Here is a 22,643-nt window from a genome sequence, read left to right on the forward strand (position 1 = left end):
CTATGAGAGTTTTTTAATCTTCAACCATATTACTAATGTTGCAAAGGTGATAGACTTTTAAATTGTGCTAACACTCTTTAATAGTAATAATCATAACTTAACGCATACATGATATGTACTATATTGGATTATAATTAAATGGGTTAACAATAGTAACATACACCATTATTTTCATAAAATAACCTTAACAAACTTATCTTTTAATATAAACCATAAAAAATATTAAAATGGATAATGTAAGGAATCCAAATTAAGATGTGAAAGATTTTCTTTTGCAAGTTTATATAAATTTGTTTTATACATTTTATCATGATAATTTTACACAAAAAATGGTGAATATCTACATTAAAATTAGTGAACTAAGTGACTTTCTAATTCCTCATTTTGAAAAAACTTAATCTAGTTAAAGTTCTAAATAATGGCATATATTGGACACATCACTAAGATCATTTGTCATTAAATAACTTTATACTTAATATGTATCTTACATATTAATCTATTATTCATTAAGCAAGCCTCAATCAACTTTTTTATTAACATAAAAGTATAAATAATAAATAAAAATAAATTATGCTACTACTCACATTCAACATTTAATTTGATACTATTTCTTTTTTCTCCTCAACTCTAAAATGGTGCAAACTTCCTACAATAGTATGTAATTATGATGGTGATAATGATGATTATCATCCACTAAGACCAAAAACGATATATAAGAAGGTAAAAAGATATTACTAAAAGTTATTTCGAATTTTATTGTTAATATGCTCAAAACGTATTAAAAGAAGTGTTTCAAGATAATCATAATTTTGCTTAGTTAAACAATCAAGAAGGTTGGTATTGTCACAAATATTTTGAAATTTAATTCCAATATGAGTATAAACTGGATGATCTATGAGAGTTTTTTAATTTTCAACCATATTACTAGTGTTTCAAAGGCAATAGACTTTGAAATTGTGCCAACACTTTCTTAGTAATAATTGTAGCTTAACACATACATGATATTTACTATATCTGATTATAATTAAATGGGTTAATTATAGTAACATACACATCATTATTTTTATAAAATAACCTTAAAAAACTTATCTTTTAATATAAACCATAAAAACTATTAAAATAGACAATGTAAGGAATCCAAGATTAAGATGTGAAAGATTTGCTTGAGCAATTTTATATAATTTTTCTTATAAAGTTTATCATGATAATTTTTACACAAAAATGGTGAATATCTACATTAAAATTAGTGAACTAAGTGACTTTCTAATTCCTCTTTTTGAAAAAACTTAATCTAGTTAAAGTTTTAAATTCTAGATCCACTGAATACTTCCAAATTTAATGAAATATGTGTTCTACGACTGTTTAGATTGGAGCTATCTGAGATGTTTACTTATTAAAATCGGGCTAAACGACCTATGCACTAAATGGATCATGGCATGTGTGGAAGGAATCAACTTTTCCATTCTCATAAATGGATATCCCACATCCTTTTTCTCGGCCGAAAGAGGTCTTCGTCAGGGATGCTCCCTGTCTCCCCTTTTATTCATTCTAGTCATGGATACCCTTAGTCTCCATCTGAAAAGAGCGGTTGCTGCGGGAAATATCGGCCCACTTTCCATATCCAGAGGTAACTCTTTTACTCACAACCTTTTCGTGGATGATGTTCTACTGTTTGCTATGCTTTGTAGACAATCTTGGCATATTATGCATGAGATATTAAAATCATTTCAAAGGGCCACAGGCTTATATATCAACGAAGGGAAATCCTCCTTTCACTTCGGTAAGGTTAATATGGACGAGATGGAATATATATCTCAGTTATATAACATTCACGTAGTTTCCATCAAAGGGTATCAAATACTTGGGATACCATCTTAAGCCCACGGGTTACAACATTTCTCACTGGTCATGGATCATTAACAGATTTTACAAGAGAATATCACGGTGGGAATTTAAATGTTTATCATTCGCTGGTAGAATGACACTCTCACAGTCGGTTCTTGCACAAATTTCTGTTGATTGGGCTCATTTGTTTTAAATTCCTTCAACTACCATTAAAAAATTAAACAGTTTAATGGCAACCTTTATCTGGGGAGGATGCAAAGATAAGAGGAAATACCATCTTACAAAACTGGAAAAAATCTCCCTCCCAAAAAAAATGGGGGGTTGGAGCTTAATGAATCTACATCTCTTTGGCTTGGCACTATTATGCAAATCTTTATGGAGAGCGGTTTTTGGGAAAAGTTTATGAAGTCAAGCTATTAGAATGAAATATATTGGGAATAAGGATGTCTATTATTGGTACAGGAACAGATTTATGTGGCCCTCCCAAGGATCGACGATTTGGAGAAGTTTTCAAAAGGTCCTCCCTTTCTTCTACAAGAATATAATATGGAAATTACATACAGGAAACAACATACTTATCGGATTTGATGCTATCATGGGGGTAGAGATGGATCCCCCAATCGCTCCACAACTTCTCTCGATCCTTCACCAAAAAGGTCTCTTCTACTGGGCACAAGTAATAAAAGAATGGAAGGAAGCTATTCCTCAATGGAAATCGAATAGAGAGCTGGGCCTGGAGGGAACAATGGCTGCCCAATGGAACAAGATTATATGGACTATGAAAAATGCTGGGATTTACAAAACAGAGGACAGAGATAGCATTGTTTGGCAGGTAAAGAAAGGCCGATCCAATGTGTTAGTGAGAGATATATATCTCTCCATGATTGAACAACGAAGAGAAACCTCCCAGAAACTTTTTCCATACTCTTTATGGAAGGCTGGCTGTCCTCTAAAAATAATATTGTTTTCGTGGTTAGTTTACCATAACAAAAATCTCACATGGGCAAATTTACAGAAAAGGAGCTGGCATGGACCAGCCATATGCATAATCTGCCTATCCGATACAGAAGATAACATGCACATATTTCTAAAATGTCCACTAACTCAGAGTTTATGGAAGCGAATGGCCTCTTATTTTGGTTTTCCTGAAATTTCACATCCCTCCATAACAGATGCATATGAATGGTGGGGTTCACAGAAAATATTTTGGCATCCCATTCCACTAATTGTCATCTGGTTCATATGGAAGTGGAGAAACAAAAGGATTTTTCAAAACAGCAAGGAGGAATTTGGGCATATATTTGATAAGGTTATCCCCTTCTATTTTTCGATACTCCCAAACATTCCTCAACAGATGAAGCATCAAAATACAGTCTCAGATTCACAACAGCTATTCTTCCCATGGGCACACTTTGATGGAGCAGCAAAAGAAGGCAAATGTGCATGTGGCGTTTATATTGGTATATCAAATGAGCTTCAATACTTCATATTTTGGAATGGTGGCAATGGAACCAATAACAACGCTGAAGCCATGGCTCTACACGGTTTGCTTCTTTTCTGCATATTCATGGACATCGGCCCTATCAATATCTATGGTGACTCCAAAATAATCATAGAACACGTGAAGGGGAATCAAACTATAAAAAATGACAACCTTTCTAGATGGCTGGGCAGGATTACTTCTCTATGGAAGCCTTCACTATTCCCTATCACACATATAAAGCGGGTGCAAAATGAGCAAGCGGATGAACTATCAAAGAAGGGTATGCAGTCTCCATATGGTAAGTGGTATCTGAGTATCTCTGCAGAATCCTCTACATACGTCATTCAACGCTTCTCAATGTATGGTAAGTGGTATCTGAGTATCTCTGCAGAATCCTCTACATACGTCATTCAGCGCTTCTCAATGCTGGGTATTTAAAGTGGACAAAATTCTGGTATGCTTCATGCTCCTATTTTCTGGATAAAAAGTCCTTTGGCCAGGTGTTACCATATTTTTGAAATATTTGGAATATTTCCTATGATGATATGATCTCTATACAGACCACATACTTATGATAAAAAAGATGTAAATACTGAAAATATTTTCTGATTAGGATACTATGACTGGGATATAATCTCGCTATTATATGTATAAACAAGTCTTTTTTGATTATAATATAAATACTATACAACTTTTTCTTCTGAAAAAGAAATATTTATATGTAACATTAATTGATGTGAATACAATAGAGTGTGCAATGTCAAAATTTAACTTGGTATCAGAGGGTCTGAACCTGATTCCCTCACGGGAGGGCCTAAGTAAATCATGCTAAGAATAAAAGTATTTGTTCAACGTTGGATCTATTTGTTGCTGATTTGTTGAAAAGAGTAGGGCCAAGTCCTCAAAGGCAGGCTGTGAGCTATGATTTGTTGACAATGGTGGTGTTAGAGCAATCTGCGGTTTCTTTGAGGGATTTGCGTTGTTTTAGGCAAGAGTTGTGTGGGACCCTGATCCCCAAAGTGCATTTGATCTCGGGTACAAATATGTGTATCCAGTCGTGGAGATTGTCGTGCTCTGTTGTGTGGAGTTTCACCTCAGTGGAGAGCGGAGAGTGTGAATCTTGGTGTGGTTGTCGATTGGAGAGCCTTTGACTCGGTTTGCGAATTGGATCAGCCATTGGTGGAAAGTCTGTGACTAGTTTTGCGAATTAAATCGGTCAACGGCAGAGAGCTAATTGTGGCGCGTTGAGTGCTTCTTTTGCATTGGAGAACCACCTGTGTGGAGCCGACCAACCAGTTAAATTCCCATTGCTTTACTTTAATAGGCTCAAGAACGGTCTAGCCTATTAAGTTAACTGGAAAAGCATGGTAAGCAATTAATTGGCTGCGCTAATTGGTGACGGAGGAGCCATCATTTTGCTTATGCGTGAGAGAGAAGGCCCGAACTCTATGTGTTGGCCTCACATACTTTGGTGTCAGTGCTGGAGTTTCTACCTCCTGAATGTTGGGCTCCCGTCAATGCGTCTGGTATCCGCCCACAAAGAAAGAGCTACAAACTAGATAGGCTCTCTTCACTCCATCGCGTCGTGACACAAGCATTACTTTGGTGAAATAAGCATTTTCCAATTAAACAAAATATTTGGAATCTCTTTCCATCACAATCTTACTGCATTTTCTTGGAACTCGCTGACCATTCTTTTTCCTTTGGTTTTCCACCGAAACTGAGAACATGGGCACTTCTTTTAAAAAATTAAATATAATTCATTCATCAGGGCTCTCCGGGCTCCTTTGCTATTGGTACCAGACAAGTGTGGATAATCAACCTTTTCACATTGCTTCGCTTAAACAGACCGATGACAATCACTGTATTTGACAGTGACAAATACAGTTTCCACACTGCATACCCATCCAAAGTCTTATATTGTTCTTTCTGGGGTCTTTCCCTATTTTCAGTGTCAGGAACGACCGGTACCCATTATGAATTATTATATGGGCAACATTCAGCGCTTAAATCCAACACCAGTGCGCAACAAATCGAAGCAAGCAACAATTGCTCACCATGGAAGAAGACTCATCTACCCCACTGTAAGGATAAGCTTGGGATTTTGTTTTCCATAATTTCTTATAAGGATATGGTTGTCTTCTTTACATTTTGATAAATCAGCTGGAAACTTTTTGGTATTTGAAGATTGGGATTTTGTTTTCCATAATTTCTTATGAGGATATGGTTGTCTTCTTTACATTTTGATAAATCAGCGGGAAACTTTTTGGTATATGAAGATTGAATTTTTTAAAGAAGTTTAGGGTGACTTTGGGATAAAAAAATGGACTTTTGTGATCTTTAAAATATAAATTTTTTGAGCTTGGTCTCTGTCGTTGGAAATTACCCATCCAATCTGTTGCAGCCTCTAGGTCCATCATTTCCCAGCTAAGCTTTAGGATGGCTTCCCCTTGAACAGTCTGGGAATTAATCTTCCTGAGGTCTAGGCATGGGAGGACAGCTGTAGTATTAGTAATGGGAGTTTGATCCTGTCCACTAATGGCAGAGGCAATAATCTGGTTGTTGATCTGCAGTTTTTGGCAAGCTAAGTGGTTTCAGTGTGATAGACACCTCAGTTCTCCTATTTAGAAGCCTAGTTTGTATTTGTAATTTCATATATTGCTTTTTCATTATAAATTACCCATCCATCTATTGCAGGCTCTAGGTCCATCATTTCCCAGCTAAGCTTTAGGAGGCTTTCCCAATTGAACAGTATGGGTATTAATATGGGTATTAATCTTCCTGAGGTGTAGGCAGGGGAGAACACTTGTGGTATTAGTAATGGGAGTTTGATCTTGTCCAGTAATGGCAGATGCAATAATCTGGTTGTTGATCTGCAGTTTTTGGCAAGCTAAGTTGTTTCAATTTGATAGACAACTCAGTGATCCTGTTTAGAAGCCCAGTTTGTATATGTAATCTTATATAGTGTTTTTTCATTTTAAATTACCTATCCATCTTTTGCAGGCTCTAGGTCCATCATTTACCAGCCAATTTTAGGAGGCTTTCCCCTTGAACAGTACGGGTATTAATCTTCCTGAGATGTAGGCAGGGGAAGATAGCTGTGGTATAGTAATGGGAGTTTGATTCTGTCCAGTAATGACAGATGCAATAATCTGGTTGTTGATCTGTAGTTTTTGGCAAGCTAAGTGATTTCAGTGTGATAGACACCTCAGTTATCCTGTTTAGAAGGTCAGTTGTATATTTAATCTTATATAGTGTTTTTTCATTGTAAATTACCCATTCATCAATTGCAGGGTCTAGGTCCATCATTTCCCCCGCTAAGCTTTAGGAGGCTTTCCCCTTGAATAGTATGGGTATTAATCTTCCTGAGGTGTAGGCAGGGGAGGACAGCTTTGGTATTAGTATTGTGAGTTAATCCTGTCTGGTAATGGCAGATGCAATAATCTGGTTCTTGATCTGCAGTATTTGGCAAGTTAAGTGGTTTCAGTGTGATAGACACCTCAGTTATCCTGTTTAGAAGTCCGGGTTGTATATGTAATCTTATATAGTGTTTTTCATTGTCACATTTTTTTTATCTTCATCTCAGATAATGAAGGCATTATTTATTCTTGTTGAATCTGGTCATGTCGTCCCTATCTCCTTATTCATAAAAATGTGCAAAATTTTATGTACAGAATTCCAAATTTTGAGGGATCCATACTCGGTTTCCCTTACGGTGCCAATTTACTCATATGTTGTTGCAGGTTCACTGTTGGTCAGGAGACTGCAGCTTTTCTGGCTTCATGCGAAATACTGTTCAATGCTTGGGAAGAGTCAGATCGTGCAAATAATTTAGAGAGTTCTAGTCTGAAGGAGCATGGAGGCGTTGCATATATTGCCTTCCCATCATTTCTCGGAATTGAAAGTTTCATCGATGGAGAGGGGAATATAGAAACAAACAACCAAGTATTCTTGGATTGCCTCAAGGGTTACGATGATAAACCAGCCCAAGTCCATCATGGAGCTCTTAAGTTGTTCCTGGATATTATGGAGAAAACAGATTTCCAAGCAAAGGTAAATTGATTTATCTAAAAACACCTGTCAAAACTAATCTCGATTTCACAACAAGAGGGTTTACTTCTGTTATCATAGATGAAATTATTGAATTTCAAAGGGAAAAGTAACATCGTGTTGATGTATTCCAGATCGATCAGTTACAGGCTTTACAGGCTTCTACGTACTGCAGACAAAGTAAACTCAAACCCGTTATATTTGTGGGTCATTCCTTGGGAGGGGCAGTTGCAACCTTGGCTACACTGTGGTTCCTGGAAAAGAGGATAAGGCAAATCTCTTCCTTTTGTATCACATTTGATTGCCCTCTGGTCGGAGATGAAAGACTTGTTGAAGCAGTTGCCCGTGAGAATTGGGGAGGCAACTTTTGCCATGTGGTTTCCAAGCATGACATTGATCCTCGGATGCTCCTTGCACTGATTGAGGCAATTTCTGCGCCTTTGACTGCTATTGTGCCCTATTGGGATGGAAAAGTCCCATATTCTTCTATTCAATACGCTTGCAGGATTCTTCTTAGTTATGTCCTGCCGTGTACTTCAAGCTATGTGTTTGATTCTCAAAAGTGGTCGGACAGGATCACAAAGAGAAGCCCATACAGACCTGTTGGCACTTACATGTTCTGCTCAAGCCATGGCGCAGCTTGTGTTGACAATTCTGACACCGTTTTGAAGATGCTTCATTTGACAATGCAGAGCCATGAAAATCCTTCGGATATTACAGTAGAGGACTGTTTTTCAGAGCATATAGTGAATGCTTCGGTTTTGAAACATGTCATAGAAAACTCCAAAAATGGGAGAAAATTTGCATTTAATCCTGATTCAGAATTTTCTTAGGACATGGGAATTTAAGTGCAGTTAGAAGCTACTGGTGTTGGAGCTCAGGTAATACACAATTACATCTCATATAATGTTTATGTTTTTTTAGTTAGTTTTCATGAATCATATTAATAAATAATTTTGAAATGTTTTGAAAGTATGTATAGTGGATTTAATGGTTTGAGGTAGGGTGGATAGAGTATTTTATAAAATATTTTACTTCGTCATATATCAAGATATGTAGAGAAGGAATTGTCATTTTGAATTTTTTAACTCTGTTATTTGTATAATTTCATGGATTTAATAATTAAGAATATGTAATTGCTCTAAAAAAAATTCATAAATTCAAAGCTGACTGAGTAAAATATGTACATCTTTATTAATTCAACATTCAAATTCCTACACCAAGATTGAATCCTTTATCTTACATAGTAAAAGAATCTCATACATTATTATTATATAAGATTATAGGATAGTATTTTCTTGTCTGTATTTTTGAATTTAAGTTTCTACATTTCAGCATGCTAATTGCTGCATGAAATTTTGTTGATAACTTTGCCCAGAATGATCAAGCGCAGCTTGCCCTACGCAGAGCTGGGGAAATTGAAAACAAGTATATCACAAATGTTGATAAGTTAGCTGTTCAAGTAAGCCAAAACAAAGTACTATGGCAGAGATTGAGTGGTATAAATGCTGGCAACACATACAGAAGATTTGTAGAGCCTCTGGATATTGCACATTATTATCGCTTTAACGGCAATAGTAACTATCTTTCAGATGGAAGACCTAATCGTCATATAGTTCTTGAGAAATGGATGGAAGAGAAAGAAAAAACTCGCATTTCGAAAGGGCAGAGACGTCGCAGAGAGCGTGCATCCCTCACTTCGGACTCATGCTTTTGGGCGCATGTAGAAGAGGCTTGGAAAGACCTGGAAAATCTGAAACAAGGTCAACACCAACACTAGAGCCTAAAACATCTTGAAAAGTTTGAAGAGTATGTGGCAAAGATGGAAAATGCTCTGAGCATTTCTTCAGATGTTTTCTCGGCAGGAAACAGGTTCATGATCTGGTGGGAAGCATGGAAAGGTTATAAGAAAAATCAATCCCCTGACTGGAGCTCTCCTTTATATGAGATAATGGAACGGCTGAATTTGCAGGTATCTGAATGGAAAAGCTGTTTTCTAGCAGGATCTTCTTCCTATTAGGTTGTTGGTTTTGTCAGAGGATCTTCTTCCAATTAGTTTCTTTGTTTTGTTTATGCGATGCAAATTTTGATCTTAAATTTAAAGGTAAAGGACTTCCTTCAATTTCGTTTCTGGTCTTTTTAGAGAAGGACCTCCTTCCAAGTCAGCGGTTTATTTAAATTAGCATTATGTTTGCAACTTGTTGATTTAGACAATACGCAGAAGTGAGTTAAAAAAATTTACAGTTGATTCCAAAAAGGACGACCGCTGCAGCATTTACTGTTCCTAAGGTTTATAAATATGTTTCCCAATGTTTGATAAATGCATTTGAGATGTACCATGTGTTGAATTTGAATTAGCACCAAATTTTGCACCCATTTTTGTGCTTATTTTTGCAATTTTTTGGCCATTTTTACGTCCACTTTACATTTGATTTGTCTCCATTTTTCCCATCCCATTTTGCATCATATTTTGCGTCATTTGTTGCGTCCAATTTTGCATCGTTTTTAACACCATTTCTTGCATCCAATCTTACATCATTTTGATCATCCAAATTTGCATCTTATGTTGAGTCATGTGTTGTGTCCACCTTTGCATCTTATTTTGTGTCTAATGGTACATTCAATTTAGAGCCATTTTTTACGTCTACTTTTGTATTTGTTTTTGCACCAAGTTTTGCATCCAATTTTGAGCTATTTTTATGCTTATTTTTGCACCATTTTTTGTGTCTACTTATGTGTCCAATGTTGCACCATTATTTACACCCACCTTTTCATCCATTTTTGCATTTTTTTGTGTCTAGTTTTACATCATTTTCACTATCCAAATTTGCATATCTTTTTGCCTCATTTTGTGTCCACATTTGCATATAATTTTGTGTCTAAGTTTGAACATAAATTTGCATCTGATTATGCATCATTTTTTACATCCAATATAGCATCCTTCGTTTCACCTTTTGTCAATCCCATTTTGCATCTTGTTTTATGTCTTTTCTTACATCTTTTTTTTTCTTTTTCCTTTTTTGCGCCCAAGTTTGCATTCCAAATTTACACCATTATTTGCATCATCATTTGGCATCTTACTTTGTAACATTTTTTTGCTTCTTTTTAGCACTCAACTTTGCATCTTATTTTACATCTAGTTGTCTGTTTTTTTTTGCATCTAATTTGGTGTCCATTTATGTGTCCTTGTTTTTGCCCAATTTGATATCCTTTTGTATGCCATGTTTTGTTTCCTTCTTTGTGTCAACTATTGCACAATTTTTCATTTCTAGTTTAAAACACTTTGTATGTCATTGTTTGCATTTTGTATTAATTCCTAGTTTAACATCCAATTTTACTTTCAATTTTGCATCCATGGTTACTTCCGCATTTGACTTCTTATGTAGAGTATATTTTTCTTTACATATATGACCCCCTTTATAAATTCATTTTACTAATTTCAACTGCATAGTGAAATATATAATAGTTTCTAAATATCATTAAAGAAGATATCACAATTCAAAATCATTTGTAAAGAAATTTAAAGGGAAATTGACAACATCCATCCATAAAAATAACAATGTCATCATATACAATGATTCATTGACAATTTTCAACACATATGTATAAAATAGCAACATAATACTAATAAGATCAGTGTTATTTTTAATCAAAACAACTAAAATTCAAATATGATTAACAGATCAAAATATTTCATGAATATCATTATTTTACGATAAATTAACAACACACATCCAAAGATGGTAATATCACCATACATTATAATTCTCTATCAAAATAATGATGATACTTTCCAATATATAAATCAGATAAAAATATAATAATGATAATTTCATCATCATCTTTAATCAAATCAAACTCATCGTATGATTACAAAATCAAAATGTTTCATTGATATAGGGTAAATTCACAACACCCATCTAAACATAACAATGTCATTCTACACAATAATTTCTTCATCAAAAACAATGCATGTGCATGCCTAGCTACCACCACTAAAATCATCCTCATGATCATCTTGACCATCCTCATTAGTCTCATCCACATCATCACCAACACCACAAATATCATCATCATCTCCTCCTTCGCCACCATCATCCTCATTCTCATCATCTCTTGATATATTTTGAGCATAGCTTGGATCATCATCATGATCATCTTCTTGGCAATCATTACCTATAGCATTCTGACAAAAAAAATCAATATTACATGTTAGTATTAATTACATAATACAACACATGTTTTTGTTATACAATGCTAACCATAAAATGAGGTAAGATATAATATCTAATAGTACTAAAAAATAAAATGAAAATACGGTTCAAAAGTATGTTGGAAATCCAACTAAGATTACATACCATAGAGTCCATGAAATTTGAGTCACCAGTTGAAGGCCAATAGAATCTCCTAGCAAGGGAATGGTGAGATAAGACTAGGGGTAGCGTGTTGCATGTTGTGGGCAAACTATAGCTAGTTGCATTGATTAATTGATGAAGGATTGCCTTATGGATCCACAATTTTAGGGAAAACTTGCTTGCTTACTAGCATGCCATGAAAGTTGAGCCACCAATTGAAGGCCAATAGAATCTCTCCTAGCATAGGTATGATGAGATAAGACTAGGGGTAGCTTGTTGCATGTTTTGGGAAAACTATAGCGAGCTACATTGAAGTTCCTAATATAGTGAGATTTAATGCGTCACTTTCTTTTGGATTGTCTGACTTGCTTAGAAGGTCAAGAACGTTTTGGCTCAACAGAAACAATTTATAAGCAGAAATTGAACATCTCAGTACATTATAATATAAAAAACTAGTAAAAGCTGGTGGACCAACAAATAGATAAATAACTTAATAAAAAAACTTGAACCGAAACCTTACCTTGATAAAGATGTTGGTTTATTTGAAGAAGACACTTAGACATGTTTGTGGCACTGTCAAATACAGTTGAGTTTGCAGAAGCATAACCTATAGAAAAGCCTTTAGGATCTCCTCCCAGCTTTTCTCTTACATTCGTTTGTAAATTTGAATTCAGAACGTCCTGCAAAAGAAACAATTACTTACTACAAAAGGGCTACAAACAAATCAAGCATATGATATCAAAAATCTAAGCATGAAGTATTTTCAATTGAGATGAAAGGATGCACAATACTCACAAATTGAACTTATTACAAGGATCCACAATTTTCATAGATTAGATATTTCTTTCAAGTCCAAATAGAGTGAATAAATTTAATACCTCTCTCGCATTCATAGTACTATTTTGTGAGCATGTCCTAACCACCTCTGACTGCGCAAAGTTTGCCTGTTCAAGAGCCTTTTTTCCCTTGAGAATCCATGTTCACTATTCCTCTCAAAGATGAGTCTCGTTTAACACTTTTTGCATGCCATTGGTTCATTGAATCCATTCCTACTGCCTGCTGGAGCATGTGCCTAGGGGGCATTCTCAGCATATCATTTCCAGAACTTTCACTTGAACCAGCATTCATTTTACTTACCCGGCGATATCACCATTGATTCAGTCATATTGATTGATTTTAGAGATCTGGGGATGTAACAACTCCCATTGATTGTACTATGTGTCAATCATTACTACAGTGTAGCATTTTGTATGCAATGGTAAAAAAATTCAGAGTTGCCTTCTGCATTGCTTGCTAAAAAATGCTACATATTAGAATTTCAATATTTAATTAAGATAAGATGATGAGAAAAAAATGGGAGTCATACTTAACAAATAAACGAGGAACAATTGCTAAATAGTAAGTAGTCTCTATGGTCATGTTGTTACCTCATTATATGTGGTCTGACACTTGCTCTCAACCTTCTGACTGACTGGACATAGTTAAACAATCAACAGTAAGTGAAACAAACCCCCGAGGCCAATGTGTAATACAAATATAATTACAAGCATGCCCTAAGGACACCATGTATAACAAACAGAAACATTATTTGCCAGTGGATCAAGATTTTTTTTGAGCTAGTCAACCACAGGGATTAAATAGAACTCCACACATATTAGCTACCCACATTCTCTCCATGGCTGGAGAGGTCCACACCTGGCTTGCATTTGACCTCCATATGTGCCCCATGACTGCCATTACGAGAACAAACACATACGAATCTACTATTGATTTATATCAATTCCATTACCTCCAGCAACATAAAGACGTCCATCCATCAACATGTACCAAAAGAAAATTTCAGTCAGAAAAAGAAAGAGAATAGGTGAATTGTGAGTGTTAACACCCAGGTTGTTCCCTATGACTCCCAAGGGAATACGGCCGGGGTAACCACTAACCAATCTTTGGATTACAGTTTCTAGCCAAACTGTAATCAGAGAGGGCTCTCTCTTTATGATTTGTCACTGTTCTAATAGTATTTTAGGCTAGCTATGATGTTCAGGGTTTTGGTTTTATGTTTTGGTTGAGGGATGTGTTCTGGATCTAAGGCGGAAGTTTTCAGGCAGTATTAGTCCATTGGGTAATGGAGTCTGTGGCTAAGGGTTGTCTGAAATATTGAGTTGAGTTGCTGAAACTGCAGGGCCATTTAAGTATCTCATGGAACAAATCTGAAATTGTGATTATGAGGTGTGTTCAACCAGTGAAAAGCAATTAAGAATTTTCCACTAAGCTGGTGTGTAAGAAAGAGATATATTGCACAGGAGCAAACTTGAATTCCTGAAACAACAATCACTGTGAAAGATATAGTTTGAAAGTGCAACAATTAAGAATTACACCTTATGACTATAACTGAAGAAAACATTCATAACAGCATAGATTGAGTTCAGGGTATTCTGTGAATAAGTCCTGAAACTATTCTTTTTCTCTGCCATTAACTATGAAACATAGAAGTACGAATGAGGTATGAAAATATAACAAAAATACATAACGGAAGTTTAAAGAAGACTTATTGTGCGATGAAACACACAGGAATCCTGTAACATTCAGCAAAACACCACAATGACTCAGATAACACAGAGCTTTGGAAATTCCATCAGCCTTTGTATTAATAGTCTGGAAATTTACAGCATAAGAAAGTCTAGAAGACAAATCAACAACAACCCCTGCAAGATTATGCGAGGGGGGAATATATACAATCGGTCATACAAAATATCTGAAGCGTTGAGTCATCTGAGAAATGAATACGTTCACCAACTTTTCAAGATAGTAGATAAGAAAGTTATTACATCATTGAATACAAAATAAGTGTTCTTTATGTCTGTCAGGAGATATTTTGACCTTTGGAGGCCACTGAGTCGGTTTGAACGTTCTGCTTTAATGCTGGAAAATGTGCCTTTATGGCTGTCTTGCTGTAGCTTCTCGGCCCTGTCGCCTTTTAGCTGTCAATCTTGCTTTGTTGGCCGAATAGTTCTGCTGAGTTGGCTCAGCCTTTTCCTTTTCATGCATGCTGATTTCATCAAATTTTCCCGTGCATGATCACTTATGAATTTGAATAAAAAACTTGTTTTACAGGCTCTGGCTTACAATATCAACTGTATCATTTTGGTCCAGTATTCCTGTGTGGGCAATTGATGTCTCAGAATTGCCTCTAAGGTCTCATCTGCCTCTGTGTATTTGTAGAAGTTGGGAGGCACTTCAAACAGATGTTTGATCTCATCCATAATAAAAAATAAGTTCTCTACCCTGTTGTAGAGACTTTGTCCTGTTGCTGGCCCTGTTTCCTCTGAGGTACTGGCCTTTTCTGTGATCTGATTTGTGGCAAAGGTGTTCACCCTCTTGGCATAGTTTTCATGTGAAAGTAGTCTTCCTGCGCTGTTCAGTAAGCTTGGAAGACCTCTGTTTTGCAATGCCACAAATTTGTCCATGAATCTATTGACCTCTGTCTGCATATCCTGGGTCCTTCTTTCTAGTGTTTGCACCAGGCTTCTTAGTGTTAGGACCCTCTTTATTAACAAAATAGTCTCAGTCCTGTTGGAGATTCCCATAGTTGCCAACTGAGCACTTGTTCTGTTGTTAAGCACATTGATCATTCTATTGGCAACCTCAGGCATATTGCCTAGAGATGCCCTTGCTCTTTGGATTTCTCTGTGTGCTTTTGCAATGAGCTCCATTTGCTCATGAATTGTCTCAATATATTGCCATTGGTCAGTGATGGATTGGCCAATGTTGGCCCATAGGACTGTCTTGAGCTCAGCCACTACTTTGTCAAGTGTGAGCTCCTTCTCCAGCTCCTTTATCTTCTCCTTGAGTGCCTTTATCTCTCTCCCTTTCTCAGCAACACTTTGCTTTGATTTATCATATTTTTCATTAAGCTTAGCAAGGCTTTCCCTGGCCTCATTCAGTTCTGCCATTTGTGCTTCCAAGGCCTGAATTTCATTTCTCAGCTTTTGCATGTCCAGGCTTGGAGCCCGCTCTGTTGTTGGTGCTGCTGCTGATGTAGAAGGTGCTGCCTGTTCTGTTTGTTGAGTAGGGAGAGCAGTAGTTTGAGGAGCTTCCTCAAGGTTAATTATTTCTGGAGGAGGCTGAGATGTTTGACCTCCTTCCTTTTGCTGTAACGCTGCTTGCAATGCTGCATGTGCAGCCTCTGATTCTCCCAACTTCTCTTGTGTTTGGATCAGCTGTTTGTATAAAGACACCAGCATAGCTGCTGCATCTTGATCATGTCTCAGCTGAGCAACTTCCTCTGTTTGTGGGTGAATGGTTGCTGGGATTTTTACCATTTTTCTCAGTGCTGCCATATCAGCATCCCTTAGTTTCAATAATGCCTGGACAGCCTTGATGTCCTTGGGATCATGCCCAAGTTCTATAATTATCTCCTCCAAGGCTTTGATTCTGTTATCTTTTGCTTGGGAGGATGCCCTTTCCAACTCAAGTTGGGCAGCTGTATGATTTAGGCTATTTTCTAGCCTGTAGTTCACTAAGGTTTTGTTTGCCAAGGAGGCATACACCATCTCACCCGTTTGCTTGTGCAGTTCAATCTGATCCATCGGGTGGATGTCCTTGGCAAGGACCTCAAGGTTGGTCCTTATGTAATCTGCAGGGGACTGTGGCTGCAACGCGGTTGGCATGAAGTGGCTCATGATCATTTTGCCCTCATGTACATCGTATGCAGACATCAACCTTTGCTGGTTAGTAGGAGCCATTTTCAACAAATGATTATAGAGCTGTATTTTGAGTGGCTCATTTCTCCTTTTGATATCAATGAATTGCTGTTTGATGCCTGTTTCAGCTTCCCTTTGGTGGCTTGAGGAGCTGACTTCTCCTCCCACTGTCCTCTCTTGTCCCTGCTGGAAAGAACTTGCAGATGCTTCCCTACTAGGTGGGCCCATGCCCAAAGATTGCCCTATAGGCATCTCTTCCTCAGAAAGGGGATTCATTCTGTGTCTTTTCTCTCCCTAATTGGTGGATGCTGTGAGGGGAGTCTCTCTGTCCCCCTTTCTACTTATGTCCTCTTTTTGTGGGGTTTGGAGGACTGAGGCTTCAGTGGTTGTTTCTTGCCTAGGAGGCACAGTGTCCTGAGCTTGCTGCTCAGTGGAAATTGGAGCATGTGATTTCTGCTCTTGTTGTACTAGCAGCTCTTTTTCTTGCTGCCCCTCTTGTGGCTGTTGTTCCTGTTGGTGTTGTTGCTCTACCTCCTGCTGCTGCTGCTGCACCTCCTCATGAGGTGGCTGTTATGGTTCCATCTCCTTTTCTTTGCCTTTGCTAGAGGTTTGCTCAGTAGCTTTGGCTGCTTGCTGATTTGCTGTTGAGGAAGAGGCAACTGCTCCCACTTGAGTGCTTGGAAGAGTAAACACCTGTGAACAAAGCTCTAGGTCAGCCATCTTTTTCAGATTTCTTAGTGCTCTTTGATTTAACTCTTCTTGAGTGACAGGCTCCTCTAAGGTTCCTCTCCTCCACTTTGTTTGATTTGCATACTTTTCTATATGAGGAATCCTTACGTGGTCATAACTGGCCAGCCTATATTTGACCCTTCTTAGGCTTATGAAGTGACCGGGGTCATATGGTTTCCAAAGGAAACTGGTTTGCAAGCCAAGGGATTCTAACATTCTATCTGCCTCTTGCCAGCCTTCCTCCCTTTTGTTATAGATAAAGTGGCCTAATTGGTTCCTGACCTTGAGCTGTGCTTTCTTTCCTCTGCCTGAAAAGTGAAGCACATCAGCATTCCCAAATTGCCTGAAGTATTCCAGGGCAAACAATCTCATGGGCACATATCTGGGCAATCTGTAGGGAGGCAATTCACACCCATATATCCTGATGACTGTGTGGTTCTGGTAATAATACCAATCCCCAATGCTGTATGATTTGGATAACTGAAGGACCCTCTGCATCTCATCAGTAAGTCTTGGAGGAGGTGAGCTCATCAGCAGAGACATGGCTGGGTGGATGAAGAGGTCTATGAACTCACAGTAAGTATATGGAGATTGAGATCTGCAGTGGAAGGCAGAGGACCAGTAAACCACAGACCTTGGATTGCCTTGGGCATCCACTCTTTTCACAGCAAAAGAAAACTTCTCATGTTGATAATATAAGATTAAGTGGTAAATGTAGGAGGTGTATCTGAACACCCTTTCTCTGGCCAAGTTCATCAACTGCTCATGTATTTTATCAGAGATGTAGGTGGCATAGTCATAGTAGATTGGAGACTTGCTAGGAGCGAACATGAGCATGATCACCAGCACAGTTTCATCAACAAATTCAACTGAATTATAGCCCAGAATGGGACTAATCATGTCTACAAGATCTCTGCCCAACTGGTTGAGGTATACTTGGTTTAAAGGAGGGTATTTCACAGTGTCAGAGTCAATGTATAGCTGATTGAGTTTGGTGACCTGAGCATCTGTCAATCTAGCTCCTTGATTTATCAAATCTATCAGTGATAAAGGGACCAATTTCTTCTCAGTTTTGAAGTGCAGCATCTCTTTGATGGCTTCAGGGGTGATATAGAAAACAACTGAGCCTGAAGGGTCAAGCACAGCCCTCTGAGTGGGGTCATAGCATTCAGCACATAGGTGGATTAAATCAGGAAACTGGTTGACCTGAGGGAGCTTGAAGATAGGGAGAAAAGAGTCCCAAATGCCCAATACATCTATTCCACTCTCATGTTTAGCCTTCAATTCATTCAGCAGGTGGATGTGGAACTTGGTATTCATCAGCATTTCCTCTGATATTTGATAATCCAGGTCTGCTAGAGGTTGCCATTCCAATTCTCTCTGAGGAGCATTTAAAGGGGCAATGCTCAAAGCTACAGGAGCTACTGGTGCATCCATGGTTACTTTAGGATTCTGCTTGTATGTAAACTGGTGTCACTATGCAGAGCAACCCAAAAGAGTTTTGTTTGAAAAGAAAGATAATTTACTGAGAAACAGAGGATATAATGGCAATTGCAGCAATTGAAATACTGCTCAAAGCATTGATAAGACAAATGCTTGGCCTCAAACTCCTTTTCACAGCAAATTGGTGCAGTTTGGATTTCCCGTTCACGATTGCGCGAACAAAATGCAGGTTTTGGTAAAAACTCGGGCAAACAAGGCTCAGCAGGTGAATTTCGACCTTACAGTTGCAAATGGGGACTAGGCACAGGGGATTTGCCGGTGAATTATGTGTTTTTTCACTCTTAAAGCTATTCTCGGCGATTTATAGATAAAACCAGGCGCAGGAGGAATTGACGGGGATAAATACCTGGTACACTGTCAGCAATGGTCACGAATGCAGGTGGATATGGCGCGCCAGCAGTCCTCGGGTTGAATTCAGCAGGTTGGCGTGAGCTTGGACGTGAAATACATGCAGAAGAAACAACAGTCGTTTTTGTAAAAAGTGCAAAAAACGCGGATTTTTGGCCAAAATATGGATTTTTTGGAACATTGGCGCTTTTTTTGGATGACGTCAGCATGACGTCATCAGGTGGGGTCAAGGTCGGATGACGTCAGCATGACGTCATCGGGTGACGTGGCGGCTTAGGAGTGGTCCATGGGGATGGTGAGGTGGCGGACAGGTGGAGCAATGGCGGACAGGTGGAGCAATGGCGGACGGAGGCGCTGACGCGGCGATGACGCTGGCAGGGCGGGTTCACCGAAACCGGAAATGGTTAGCGGTTTAATATCGCACCGCCTTCCATACGGAAGCGGAAATGTCATAGGGGGCTCCGATACGATGTGGGGATGACGCGTGGTAGAGGCCTGACGTCACCCTCTGACAAATTTCGGAAGGTATCTTACGGACGTCGGGGCCGGTCCGAAATGCATGAGGGCCGTCGGATGAAAAGGGGCTGATCCGACGGTCGACGGATCATTGAGCTGCCAGGTCGATACGGATGAGGGGCAGGAATTAAAATAATATATTCTTTGGTAAATGCGCTCGGCGGGGACCTTAGAACTTTGGCGCATTTGCATGGTTTTTCAATGTTTTTTATAAAGTCGCGCATAGCGCCAAGACTTTGGATAAATCGAAAAAGTGGGTTTTCATGCGTATTTTGCAAATGAAGCGGGTTAGGGGTGAAAATGGGTTTTTCACAAGGTTTTTTGGCAAATGAAGGGTTAAATGGGTTAAATGACTTCTGAAGGGGAAAAAGGGGGGTAAGGCTTAGGGTTCTTAAACTGACCAGATGTCAATTTAATCCCTGACAGTGAACATATGGCTATAATGCCAAGGGGAGGGATATTTATACAATGCTTGGGATTTATACACCATAGTGTTATAATAGTAGGGAAAGGGTAACATAGGGGATTTAGATAATAGAAGTTAGGGGTTAATATGGATGGAAAAGGTGAATGAGGAGTGATATTACTAAGTTTATTTGAAAACCACTTAGCTTAGGGAGTAGATCAAAATGAAAAGAATTTTACACAAGAAATGTGGCTTTTAAAGGAATAAGAACCACCATAAAACCTCAAATTCTTTCATGAATCTCAACTGATGAAGGGATGTTAGTAATGAATGTGAAAGGGGAAAATAGGAAGTTAGACATGCTCCTTTGCTTTGCTGCAACATGATGGAGAAGAGGACCTTCTCAATCCACTGATATTCCTTTTGTGAATAGGTTAGCACACATTCAATTGTAAGGAATGACATTTCTGCAACCCCATCTGCCTACCCATCTATTTGCCTAGCATTTTTTGTTTCTTCATGGAGGGTGCACTTAGATTTGCAGACCCTTATGTGCCTTTTCTTTTCTTTGGCTTTTTTCCTTTTGATTTTCTATCTAAGGCTACCCTTATTGCTTCCAAGGTCCCAGATTAAGCAGTTGGGAACCTTACTTCTCTACCTAGCTACTGGTCTGCCAAGATTAAACAGTTTGGACAGACTTCTTTCTCTATTCTAGAACAGAAAATTGAAACATGGCATGATCCAGATTAGGCTGTTGGACCATCCATCAAAATTGAGTCAACATAAAACTATGTACATACATTGTTTTCTCTAGGAAATATGGGATCTTTGCATCACCAAAGCAGAGCATATTTGGACCTTTCTTTGCCAATCATGAAATATGAAACCTATTGATATAGGTAGCTAACAGTGGCTCCACATGGGGATGGTTTTTCATTTGAAAGACCAAGAACAACAGGTCAGAATGCCTTGGCCCTTGACTTCTTGTATCAAAACTTGGAGTATTCCTCTTTGAAAACCCAAAATTGTGCTCTCCCCATCTTGGTAACTCTAAAATTATTTGCCTTTTGCTGATAACTTATAAAACTTGGGAAACTGCATTTTTACATGTCAACAGAAAGTAATATATACACCTGAATATTTACAAGGGAAACTTAGGCTGCACTCATGGATGGTAGTCAAAATAGTGCTTCAACATCCTGCCATTTACAGGACCTTCATCCAAATCAGCTTCATCAAGACTTTTAAGGAAATAAGTATTGTTTCCTTGCACTGCTTGAACAACAAATGGTCCTCTCCAAAGGGAATCAAATTTTCCATGTTTTCCTTTATCTTCCCTTCTTGAATCCCACTTGAGGACTTTGTCTCCAATATTGAAATATGCTGCCTTAGTCCTTCTATCAAAAGCTTTCTTTAATTTTTCTTGTAAAACTTGAACTCTGCTGTAGACTTGATCTCTAGTTTGCTGCAAACATATTATTTGATTTATCCTTCTCTGCATATCATTTGGTTCAGCTTGACTTTCTTGAAGTAGTTTCATAACAGGAACCCCTAGTGATGAAGGGAATTTGGCTTCTAGTCCATAGACTAACTCATATGGGCTGACCCCAATTGATCTCTTGGTTGTTAGTCTATCTGCCCATAAGGCATTCACAAGCTTCTTGTGCCAATTCTTTTTATTTTCTTCTAACACCTTCTTTATGATGTTTACAAGGCTTTTATTTGATGATTCAGCAAGGCCATTTCCTTGGGGATAGTATGCAGTAGAATGGCCCAAAGTAATGTGAAATTTGTGGCAGAAATTCACCATCTTCTTGGATCTGAAAGCAGCAGCATTGTCTGTTATTATTTTGTCAGGACAACCAAATCTGGAAAGGATATTGGTCTCAAGGAACTGAATGATAGTGGAATCATTTGCTTGTCTGCATGGAACAGCTTCAATCCACTTAGTAAAGTAGTCTGTAGCTGTTAGAATCCATCTATGTTGGCCTGAAGATGAGGGATGAATTTCCCCATTGAAATCCAAGCCCCATTGTTGAAAAGGTCTCTCTGTTGCAATAGGCCTCAAAGGAAGTGGTAGTAACTTTCTCTTTCCCTCAAACACTTGACATTTATGACATGAGGTGGTAAACTTCTTGACATCAGAGAAAACAGTGGGCCAATAGTAACCAGCCCCTAGTATTTTATCCACAGTGGACTTCCAATACAAGTGTCCACCACAGTCACCTGCATGAAACTCTTTGGTGACATTGTTAGTCTCATTCTCAATCAAGCAGTTTAACAGTATACCCTCATGGTTTTTCCAAAGCAAATTGCCATCCATAACACAAAATCTTGAAGCTTTCATTTTTAAGAACCTACATTTAGTTTTGGACAATCCTGGGGGAGCACACAGGTTTTGTAACACATAACAGATGTCAGAATACCAAGGGGATTGTTCAAAGGCTACATTGATCTTTGGAGTCGCCAGCTCCGGTTCATTGTCCAGCTGGTTTATGTCTAAGGCTTGGAAGTTTGCCTCTGTCATTAATTTGGCCAATCCTTGCCCTTTTATCAGTTTTGTTGGTTTTATCTCAATATCAAATTCCAAGATGTTGGCAATCCATTTTCCTCTCCTGCCCTCTAAATTTTCTTGAGTGAGAATGTCTTTCACAATGGGACTTGGCACATAAGCTATAACATGAGAGTATAGGATGTAAATCCTGAAC

The 22,643-nt window shown here is 38.1% G+C and overlaps 1 protein-coding gene across 1 annotated transcript; it reads left to right on the forward strand.

Moving 5' to 3' along the window:
• The first annotated feature begins 5,287 nt into the window (after positions 1-5,287).
• LOC149243804 (protein EDS1-like) lies at positions 5,288-9,158 on the forward strand. The gene is made up of 5 exons (XM_089371314.1): positions 5,288-5,412; positions 7,072-7,381; positions 7,513-8,136; positions 8,233-8,259; positions 8,757-9,158. Exons 1-5 carry the CDS (start codon positions 5,387-5,389, stop codon positions 9,156-9,158), a joined length of 1,389 nt encoding a protein of 462 aa, XP_089227440.1. The 5' UTR covers positions 5,288-5,386.
• The last annotated feature ends 13,485 nt before the right edge of the window (positions 9,159-22,643 follow it).

Source organism: Pinus tabuliformis, chromosome 8 (assembly GCF_031772625.1).
Source record: "Pinus tabuliformis cultivar Carrire ecotype Pingquan chromosome 8, CPIR1, whole genome shotgun sequence".
Taxonomy (NCBI): Eukaryota; Viridiplantae; Streptophyta; class Pinopsida; order Pinales; family Pinaceae; genus Pinus; species Pinus tabuliformis.

Coding starts and splice junctions, on each gene's coding strand:
- LOC149243804 (XM_089371314.1), top strand. CDS start 5,387: ATGGAAGAAGACTCATCTACCCCACT. Junction 7,382..7,512: donor AAACAGATTTCCAAGCAAAG/GTAAATTGATTT, acceptor GATGTATTCCAG/ATCGATCAGTTACAGGCTTT. Junction 8,137..8,232: donor AGCATATAGTGAATGCTTCG/GTTTTGAAACAT, acceptor ATTTAAGTGCAG/TTAGAAGCTACTGGTGTTGG.